This window comes from Abrus precatorius, unplaced genomic scaffold (assembly GCF_003935025.1).
Source record: "Abrus precatorius isolate BTA unplaced genomic scaffold, Abrus_2018 Scaffold8, whole genome shotgun sequence".
NCBI lineage: Eukaryota > Viridiplantae > Streptophyta > Magnoliopsida > Fabales > Fabaceae > Abrus > Abrus precatorius.
The window spans coordinates 35,346,288-35,357,561 of record NW_020874428.1 but is presented as its reverse complement, the minus strand read 5'-3'; the positions used below and the strand labels follow the sequence as shown (position 1 = coordinate 35,357,561).

Genomic DNA, 11,274 nt, shown 5'->3' with positions numbered 1-11,274 from the left:
TATAACTATATATAAAATTAAAAATTATTTTAAATGAAATTAATTGTAAAAGGGTAATCACTTAATTTTTAATTGTAAGGGAAAGTCACGTTATGTTTAATTTAGTTATGGTTAAGAACTATTAATTGTGGTCGGATTCTGTTTTGCTTTTGTACGTTAATGCTGTATCAAGTTTATATATAGCTCTGTGCATAACTCTTCAGACACAAGAAAACACAAGTGAATTATTTCTGGATTATCACTTACTCTTTCTCTTACAATCACACCATGTTCAGATACCTTTATTTATAAATTAGTTTACTTTAAATAAAAATTTTATATATTTAGTTTATTGAAAATATTTATTTGAACTTTAATGCATTATATACGATTAAGAATAAATTAAATAGTTATAAAAGGAATTTTTATAAAAGAAAAATATGTTAATAGTGTGTATACAAAAACAATAATGATGGATAGAAGTGACAAGAGATTACCATTACATCATTTATTAATGGAATTCAGAACAAAAACACAATGTTTCATAATCCATAATTTATTATTAATTATCAACAAAATCATGTTTAGTATGTTCTATCCATTTTAATATAATAAAATTATTTTTAGACTTAGTTATACTTTTATAATTTGTCACATAAAACTAAAACATCGAAACAAAATAGAATTGATATTTTCATAACTTTAAGAATTAAATAAACATACATTTATGATTTTAACGATTAATTTATGTATTACACGAACAATTGAATTGTGGAAGCTGAATGAGGAAAACAAAATACGAAAATATAAGAACTTCATAACCTTCTTGTCAGTACATCTAGCAAGAAACAATAATATATTTTTCCCTCCTAATTTAAAAACATTTATGATTATAACATAGAGCCTTCATCCGTGATTTATCTAATCTAGAGCTCGAGATAGAGAAAGCAAGATAAATGTTATTTGGAGAAGAAAGAGGCATGCTGAGGGAAATCAGGGATATTGCAGGCCTTAATGAGAAGTCTTCTTTCAGTCTGCACCCCCTGAAACAGAAGTAATAAATGTATCATTCTAACCGAGCTTATATAGATTCCTTTTGAAAAAAAGAACATCTTGAAAATATTTTTCAACTAAGAGAAACTTCAGAAGCTTAACTATTCTCACCTAAATCCCTTGGCATTTTGCATCTGAAGCATTCTGTCCTGCTAGCATAATTATGCACTCCACAGCCAATTCTGTTATATTAGAAAAATAAAAATAAAGGTGAAATACTTTAAATAGAAACAAATTTAGATTCAGGTATTTGTATCATACTTCGGTAGTGTTTAACTTAACTTTTTTAAAAGTTGAAGTTAATAATAAAAAATTTTAATTTGAAGTTAAAGATATTTGTTGAACTAATGCAACTAAGATAATTACACCAACAAAAGAGAAACTATATAGTAATACAAAAAATATGAAGATAATGTGAACTGACCTTGGGCAAATCCAATCTCCAGTTTTCCATCCTGGTGGGAAATTGTGAGATCCATATCCTCCAGAGTCTGTCATGTTTCCTACATATCCTGAAGAGTAATAATCTTTGAATGCACCACATTTATAGCAGCCTGATCTGCTGGCATAATTGTGAGCTCCACAGTTGATAGCGGTGCAAAACCAGTCCCCTGCCAACACTTCAGTCCTGTTGTATTTGTAGTTTGAAGGGTCAGGGCCCCCATTTTTGGGATACCCACAATTTTGGCATACCTCCCTCTTCTTGAAATTTATGTGCTGGCATGCACCACACATCCAATCTCCTCCAGACCAGCTCATTTTCCCTGTTCATTATATACATGAGAAGTAGCAAATAATAAGAATTTTGGACTAATTGAAATAAGAATTTTGGACTAATTGAAATTTCTTACAAGTTATAATTATTGATATATTTTTATTTTATTTTAATAAATTTAACAATTAAATTTGTCATAAATATTTATATAACCAGAACTTGTTATATAAGTATTTAATTAAGCTTTCTTTATATGATTTTCATCAATTCTCAATGCAGCCATGTATGAGTTATGCCCCCAAACTTATATCAAAAGGCATGCAAAATTTTTTATCTACCCAAGTTATTTGTATAGGGAATTTCAGTCTTGGGTGATAGAATACTATGTAAACTAGCCTAGCAATCTTTTCGATTTTTCTTCTCCACTCAATGTAATCATAGGAGTTTCTAGGATTGAACCATGAGGTTCCAATCGCTCTGCATTACCCAAGAAAGATTACACATAACATCCACGTATAAAAAACAATTTAAGAAGCGAAGACAAGCATAGAAACAAGAAATTCACCTTTCAAGAAGAGTTGTGAATAAGAGAAGTATCACGAAAGTAATGATTTGTGGTTGCTATAGTAGTTTAAATAGCTTGTAAGTTAAGATGGAGAGTTTATTGCTTGTGTTGTGAGGCTTTATATACTGGTTGTGAGACCTAAATGAATGTTTCTAATTTTCATTGCCAGCACTGTAATATTTAAAAGTAGAAATTACTGGAAGATGTAAATAAAAATTTCTACTGGTTCTCATGTTATTCTTGGAAATGGTGGGTAATAATAGTACATGTATACACAAGATTTGTTTATCTAGTCTTTTGCCCATCTTTACGTGATTCTTATGCATTATTGAGTGGAACATATCCAGGGGAATTAAAGTAAGGTTATATGAGGGGTAGTTGTTATGTGGTAGATATTTGTCAATTTTTTTATCTTCTTTATTTTATTCTAATGTCCTTTCTTGTTCATTTTATTTATTTTTCCAAATTAAAAAATAATATATAAAAGGAGGAACTATAAGACAGTATCGGGTCATGAATTGCTGCTCCCAGATGGCTTCTAGTGCAGGAGCATGCAGGGAAAGCATGCATGAAACATAACGAAGCATTAATCACGTGAAAACAAGACCAACCAAGAGAATTAATGTGGGAATCAAACAAAAAAAATCCTGCAAGCCGTGTCATTGAATATTATCTGTTATCACACATTCCTCACCCCATTTTACATATGCACTACTCTCGTCACTTATAGCTTTAGCATTTTACTTCACCTTCTTCTGCAATATATGGAACAAGCGCATCTGTTTCGTTTGTAAGGAGGAGGTTGCCCTGAAAGAAAAGGAAAGATTTTTTCACACCCCAAAATCTTACATCTTTCCATGGTTTTTCTTTCTTCTTTCACGCATAAATACCCGAACGTAGAGGTAGATTTCTGAGATTGAAAGGGATCAGAGTTGTTTGTTTCTGGGATATAATGCCACACCCCATTCACGCCTTTGCTAGCAACATTTCCCAATCACCACCGCCAACGCACCCATGTTTTACAATATGAAATTTGCCATTAATTAGACCTAGCAACACATTTAAAAAGTGTTAATTAAAGTTCATTAAAAATTACAAAATATGTAAAAATTATTAATTTAAGAGTAAAAATAATAAATTTTTGAATTTTTTAATAAATTTTAGCTAATAATAAAAATTTTGCAGAAAATGTATTGTTAACGTTTTTCTTTTAGTTTTTATATTTTATAATGCATAATTTAGTTAATCTTAGTTTTAATTCTTTGTGTTCTATTTTTTAATTTTTTAAATATTTAAATTATATTATTATCTTAAAATTAAGATTTGAATTATATTTTATTTATTTATTATTGTTATTTAAATATTTTATATTTATTTGAAATAAATAACTTAGCACAATTAAAATTTAAAAAATTAAAACTACACATATTTTATATAATATAAGGTTGACAGAAGTTATCTATTTTATTTTTTATTTGACTTGTTATAGTATTAAATTTTAATATAAATTATTATATAATTTTATTGATAATTTTAGAATATAAATTATAACATCGTGAATGTTTTTAAGTTAAAAATAAGTACAGAGATAAAGAATTTAGATTTTTTGATCACGTTTTTGTTCTTAATTTTATTTATTATATATTATTGTAGTATTTCCTTGACCGTTTATTTATTTTTATTATTTTAATTGTGTATATAATTTATTAAAATTCAAATAAATTGCTTCATAGTAACAAAATTAACACTGAAAAATTTCTATGCAGGCATGTTTGTGGTTACATTTATCTTGTTTTAAATTATTATGGACCCATACCTTATGGTTTATATTATTGATTCCTTTCCAGACAATCAATCAATCAGTCTTTGTCGATGTCTTTCGTTATGGAACTTTCCCACTTCATATCACAAACGCTTCCCTCGCGTGTTTTTCAATTTATATTAGTGAAAAAAAAACTCTGTTAAATTAACGGATAAAATAATAATGCAAACTATGTTTGACAAAGAAAATTGAATAGCAACAACAGTGGTGCATATACGATGATGATGATGTTTATTTTTCTCATTAGTTTTTAACCTTTTTTTTTTGTTGAATGCCTTTTATAATTTAAAATTTAAAAAAGGTCTGTTCCCTTTGTTAGTCTTTGTTCATTTTATGATCTATTATATTTTCATTTAATTTATAAATTCTGATTTAAACATTTGTTGATGTGATGGGAAAAAAAAGGTAGCACGCTGAGTCGAAGATAAAGTGAAAGCCTGTATATATATTTATTATTTTAATAAATTTTAATCTTAAAAGTGTGTAAAAAAGTGTGTTGTTAATATTATTTAAATGATTTTTATTGATTGATTTGATAAATTAAAAAATTTAATCACATATTTTATATACAAAATTTGATATTATTTTTAAAATTATTTTCTATTTTATTTATATATCAAAATAAACATGATACATATTTTTAAAATTTGTTTTTAGTAATAGTATTTTTATAATAATAAACTTTTATAATTTAAGAAAAAAGACAAGAGGACGGGAGAAAAGGGATTAATCAGTTGAATAATGTAATAAAAAAACATAGAAAAAATATTATTGTAAAATATGTAAAATTTTGTTGTATATGTTTTGTTTCTTTTATTTTATCATATTTTTAGAATTTTAAATTTTTAAAATGTAAAAGTAGATGTTATAATTTAATTTTGAGAAATGATTACTAATATTTAAAATTTTATTTCTACAAGATACAAAAAAATTAGTTTAGATTTTAAAAAAGAGACATAAAAAAGAAAATTCACGTTGTGAGATATAAAAATTTAGTAAAAAGAGAAAAAGGTGATGGAATCACATTATCTAATTATTATTATTATTATTATTTTTATTTCTAATTAAAGTACGTTATATAGAGGGGTTTACGGTTCTCCATGCGCAGCAGTATTGGAGAAATCTTTTATCTCCCAAATCATTTAATAAAGTTTTTAACCTTTCTTTAGTTTCTTTCTTCTTCAGCATGCCCTAAGCATTTGTATTTGGTCTAAAAATCTTATTAATGAAGTTCAGAAGTTTTCTTATGTAATTAAAGCTTTCTTTACTTCACCAGCAAAGCTTACATACAGCCTGTAACTATGTCCCTTAACTTAAACATATTAATAGGAATTTACTATTTAATTATGCATATAATAAAAGCTTTATTGCAAAAACTATTTTAGTATCTTTATATTTTAGAAAAAATAGTCTCTGACTATCAATTAAAAGCTATCCTTAATATACACACACTAAAAATACTTTCATTACTTAATTGAGCCACCCTTTGAAACACCAATTAAAAAATTAATGCGTGCAATGGATTTAGAGATAAGGTCCTTAGCTCATTTTGGAATATTGGATTTCAAGTCAACAAAATTGATCTACATAATATTACTCTTGTTTAGAAAAAAGATTATTCCTGTTATCTATTAATGTAAAAAATAAAATAAAAATTATTTTGTCACTACTATTTTTTCTCACTTAAGAAATTTAATTGTAATAAAAAATACTAATACTATTTAAATAGTTCAAAAGTAAAAAAAGATATGTACTAAAATAAATAAAAGGTAAATAAAATAATACTTTTTAAAAATTTGTGTAATCTTTTTTCTTTCTGAACAAATAAATCTGCAATATTTAAACACATTACTTTACGGTGTTTGAATTTGATAGTACAAGATTATTAATTTTTCGATTACATTGCCAGTAGGCACGGATGTAATTAATTGAGTGGCTCCTCGGTGAACTTAACTACTTTAATTCCTCGATCACTTAGAAAATTAATTAAGAGATTAAGTACATTTGAAGGGCTCAAGTCAAATGGAGGGATTAAAGAATTAACTCTTGATTACTTTTAGAAGATATTTTTTTGTTACAACTTTTTGAAGATTCAATCTTAAATTCCATGGTAAATGGATTTAATTAAATATAGATTCAAAGTAGATTAGATAAGTTGAATAGAATCATCAATGTCTTAACTCAATTTGCTTCCTTTAAAATTCAGAATTTTTAGTTGTTCATGCACTTTTATTATATTTGTAGATATATATATATATATATATATATTATAGAATTTAGATAATAAATTAATAATTGAAAGTCCTAAGTCTCATTATAAATAATATTCATATTCACACTTTATTATTTATTTAATTGATATATGACAAAGTGTCTTTTTACTTTAGTCTAAATTTAAAAATTTTTATATTTAATCTAAGTATTTCATTTATTTTATATTTAATAATAAGTGAAATAATAAATTATATTTTATTAGATATAAATTAAATAAAAAAATTTAAATTAAATATAAGAGTTTTTAAACTTATATGAGAAGATTTCACTTTTGACAAATAATTTATCTCGTGAAGTTTTAAAAAAAATAATGATAATTTATATCAATTTAAAGGTCTGGACTTGGGTTTTTAAAACAAAATTCAGTTGCAAAATAGACTATTCTTTCCGTTTAAATAAACAGAGAGATGATGATCTAAGGTTTAAATTGGTGTAAACACTTTAATTATGCAAAGTATGTGGTGGTGGCATGCATTGTTGAAAATGTAAAGCAACGGCTATGTTTTGGAGGTGGCATTGTGAAGAAGTGGATTCTTCAAGTATTATTGAATAGAGAGACCCTTTTGAGAAAAGATTCACACGATGAGAATAAAAAGAGTGGCGGAATGAACTGTCAGTCTAAGGTTTTATTTGATTAAATATAAATGGAATGTTCATCTTGTCTGCTGAAAATTAGTGATTAGGATTCCTCCTTATCAAACCCTGGGTCAACAACCCTGCATTCATGCCACGGTGGATTCCCCATTTAACCCATGTCAGCAAAGCCACCGTCAGTGCTCGACACATATATAATCATATCTTTTTCAGGCCCATTTTTTTCTAATTTCATTTATGTTTGATCGGAAAATTTAAGAAGGGGAAACTATTTAAAATGATTTTATTTTTAAATGCACAAGTAAATGTACATTTATCTTTAATTTAAAATCCCTGGAATAGACACACACACACATTTACAAGATATGATCTAAGTATCAAATTTTGTAAAATAATACCTTTACTAATTTTTTATCAATCCAAATAGTAAATTATTATTTTTATTATATCATGATCATTATGCATATAAAATTTAATATTATTTTAATTTTTATAAATATATAATTAAATATTATTTAATGTTTATATTTAAAAAGGCATTCCCAACATTAAAATAAAGTCAAGTGATAAGTATAAAATAATTTTTAATTATATAAATTTTTATAAACTTGATCTACTTTAAGATGCATTTTATGAAAAATTATATGATATGTTAAGAGTGCATACACCATTTTAGCTCAAATTATGATTTTGTAATTGAATCATATGCAAGCCAAAAATGCAGTCGAACTTATAACTTGGTGGTTACTATTTGGTTCTTGAAACTTCAATGTTTATTCATGGATGCTTTATAAAAGTTTCTTCAGATATTTAGGAAGAATAAAGATAGAGTGAATTAACCACAGAGATGTGGAGTAGCTAGGTAATAAGATTTGCTAGATCCGTTTCCATCACTCTTGCATGTAAATTTTAGTTTGGAGGTCCAAAAGACTTCGATTCCACTGTAGTACTTTTTTGAAACCATATATAACCTGTCCATTCTGCCCCGCGTCGAGTCGTCGCATACTTTATAAAAATTTCTAAGCTTTACCTTTACAATAATAATAGTAATAATAATAATAATAAAGAAAAAGAAACAAACTAAAGCAATAATAAGAAAAGCTTTGCTAGCAATTCGGGTCTATTATTTGAATAAATAAAAATTATAATCGTATGTAATATTGTTATTCCAAAATCATATTTAGCTAGCAATACGAGCTTATTTGCTCATAAACCAATCATATGTGCATACATGTCAAAGCGTTTTCTGGTGCATAAAAAATTAAAAATTCAGTTCGTGTCACCGTGAAATTAATGCATGCATTTGGTATACTTGTATCTAAAGAAGGCAAAAAAAAAGTATTGGTATTGGACATGAATCTTCGAATGGCATTTCAATTATTGTCATAAAGCAATTGAAACAAAGTAAAAAAGAACTTGGAAACGGATGTGCATGAGGTTGGAATCGATTCCCAATAATGTTTTGACCCTCGGTATTTCCCCTTTAACTGCATGGACACTATCTAGAACTGCACAAGCCTATCCAGTGAAGGTTTATTTGCAAGTTGGATGAGTCCAATGTAGAGAGTGTTGTGCATGTTTACACATGGATGATGGATCCGATAAATGTTGGGTCGGATGAGCTCATATTGTTGTTAAGCCATTAAGTGGGGTTCAGGGGATATAGGATTCTATAGCAGATTTTCAGCCTACCACATAACAACTACCCCTCATATAGCCTTGCTTCCCTTGGATATGTTCCTCTCAATAATGCATAGGAATCACGTAAAGATGGGCAAAAGATTAGTAGATAGAACAAAACATGTATGCATGCACTATTATTACTCACCTTTCCCACAATTTCTAAGAAAAACAATAGGAGCAGTACAATTTTTTTAATCTACAACTTCCAATAAATTCTACCTTTAAATCCCATCTGAAAAATACCATTTCCACATTACCAGGGTACTAAAACAGACATTCATGTCCCCCACAATAGGTCTTACAACTAGTATATAAAGCCTCGCAACACAAGTAACAAACTCACCCCATCGTTACTTACAAGCTATTCTAAAACTACTAATATAGCAACAACAGATCATTACTTGTGTGATACTGCATCTCCTTAAAAGGTAAGTTTCTTGTTTCTATGTTTGTCATTTACAACTTAAATAATTTCCTATACCTTGATGTTCTGTTTAACGTTTCTTTGTAAATGCAGTGCCAGTGGAACCCGATGGTTCAATAGCCCAAAGTCCTATAATTATATTTAGAGTAAAAAAATTGGCAAGATTGCTGTGCTTTCTTGACAGAGTGCAAGACAGTAGTTCCTCATGCAAACAACTTCTATGGATAAAAAATTGCATGCCATTTAATAGAAAGGCTCATAACGTATAAAAGAAGGATTAATAGTATTATGTGCACATGGAATTAAGTCATATAACTCATGTCAGGGTTTTAGTTGATGAAACCAAAAGTTCATGTAATTTACCACTTAACATATATATGTTGAACAGGAAAAATGAGCTGGTCTGGAGGAGATTGGATGTGTGGTGTTTGCCAGCACATAAATTTCAAGAAGAGGGATGTATGCCAAAGTTGTGGATACCCCAAGTATGGGGGTCCTGACCCATCAACCTATAGATACAACAAGAGTGAAGCACTGGCAGGGGACTGGTTTTGCACTACTATGAACTGTGGAGCTCACAATTATGCAAGCAGATCAAATTGCTATAGATGTGGGACATTGAAAGATGATTATTCTTCAGGATATGGAGGGAACATGGCAGGTTCTGGAGGATATGGATCCGACAGTTTCCCACCAGGATGGAAGACTGGCGACTGGATTTGCCCAAGGTCAGTTCACTGAAAATAGTATCTCTTCTGTTGGTGTAATTTCTCAGCTGCATTAGTTCAATAAAGAGCATGCATTTAGTTGCAACTTGAAAACCATATATCACTATATGTTCAACTATCATAAAAGCTGAACAGTGTAATTTGATAACAAGTAACTGAAGTGCCTAAAAAAAAGCTGCATTTTCATGCAATAGAGGTAGGTACAATACAATCTCTTCTTCTTCCTTCCAGAGGAAGATAGAATTGAACTCAGCCCTTGCATGTTGACATTTAGTAACCGTAAGATCCAAAAGTGCAATGTTTTCATAGGCCAATCAGAAGAAAAGGTTAAGATGTAGAATTAGGACCATGCTAGTAAACAAAACCAATGGTGGCCAGCATAAAAGAATTCTGTTAATTTTATTAGACACAAGAAGAAATATGAAACATGAAACGAATACTTGTATCCAAACCTTCTTCCTAATTTAAAGTATTTGACTTTTATTTTCCATTTCCAATATAACAGAATTGGATGTGGAGTGCATAATTATGCTAGCAGGACAGAATGCTTCAAATGCAAAATGTCAAGGGATTTTGGTGAGAAAAGTTTAGTCTTCTGACGTTTGATCTATTCTTTCTTGAAAAATATTGTCAAGATGTTTCTTTCTTTTTCTTTTTTTTCTGTTCAACTGTCAAGATGCTTTTTAACTCTCTTCCAATGATACATTTATTACTTCTGTTTCAGGTGGTGCGGACTGAAAGAAGAAATTTCAAAAGACCTGCAAAAGAAGAATTTTTCCTTCTTCTCATAACACCGTGCCGTCTTGATTTCCCTATGTGAAGCTCTAGATAAAATGTGGATGAAGGCCCTCTGTTGGAATCATAGCAATGCTTTTTCGTTAGGAAGGAATATGGATATCTGGCTGTTATTGTTTATTGCTAGATGTATTGACAAGAAGGTTGTGAAATCCATATATTTTATTTTCCACATTCTTTACTGAGATGATTAAACTTTGGAATCTATGTTAACCCTTTCCCCCCAAACGATTCTACCAATTCAAATGCAAGTGCACATGAATGCTTGTTTCTGTATTTGTCACACACACTGCAAGTGGAAAGGCTGGAGGGAGAGCTTGTGTGCTGGTGGGGAACATCTGTTTTATTGAGTTGCTAAAGTTGGGTGGTCCAAAGAATGTTTTGCATAATTCATAGATCAGGAAGAGAATTCAGACCCAATTCTTGGATCACCACCCTGATCAATAGATTTGACCACACTAAAGGGAAGTCAAAATGAGTTCACATGCTATGTGGGCAGTTTACTTGAAAATTCAGCCTAATCTCCAATCCCTATTAAGCATATAATCTATGAGCAAGGAAATACTTAAACGTGTAAGAATCCAATGCATCATATAAAATTAGAGATGTTACAGCTGAATTTCTAAAATTTCGAAGATAATT

At 28.8% G+C, this 11,274-nt stretch overlaps 2 protein-coding genes across 2 annotated transcripts; one reads left to right on the top strand and one right to left on the bottom strand.

Annotated features, from left to right (window-relative positions):
• Positions 1 to 1,129: 1,129 nt before the first annotated feature.
• LOC113874779 (zinc finger Ran-binding domain-containing protein 2-like) lies at positions 1,130 to 1,791 on the bottom strand. The gene is made up of 2 exons (XM_027512992.1): positions 1,457 to 1,791; positions 1,130 to 1,214 (listed from the first exon to the last, which is right to left on the bottom strand). Exons 1-2 carry the CDS (start codon positions 1,789 to 1,791, stop codon positions 1,130 to 1,132), a joined length of 420 nt encoding a protein of 139 aa, XP_027368793.1.
• Positions 1,792 to 9,041: 7,250 nt separating this feature from the next.
• LOC113874777 (zinc finger Ran-binding domain-containing protein 2-like) lies at positions 9,042 to 10,436 on the top strand. The gene is made up of 3 exons (XM_027512991.1): positions 9,042 to 9,113; positions 9,498 to 9,837; positions 10,343 to 10,436. Exons 2-3 carry the CDS (start codon positions 9,503 to 9,505, stop codon positions 10,434 to 10,436), a joined length of 429 nt encoding a protein of 142 aa, XP_027368792.1. The 5' UTR covers positions 9,042 to 9,113; positions 9,498 to 9,502.
• The last annotated feature ends 838 nt before the right edge of the window (positions 10,437 to 11,274 follow it).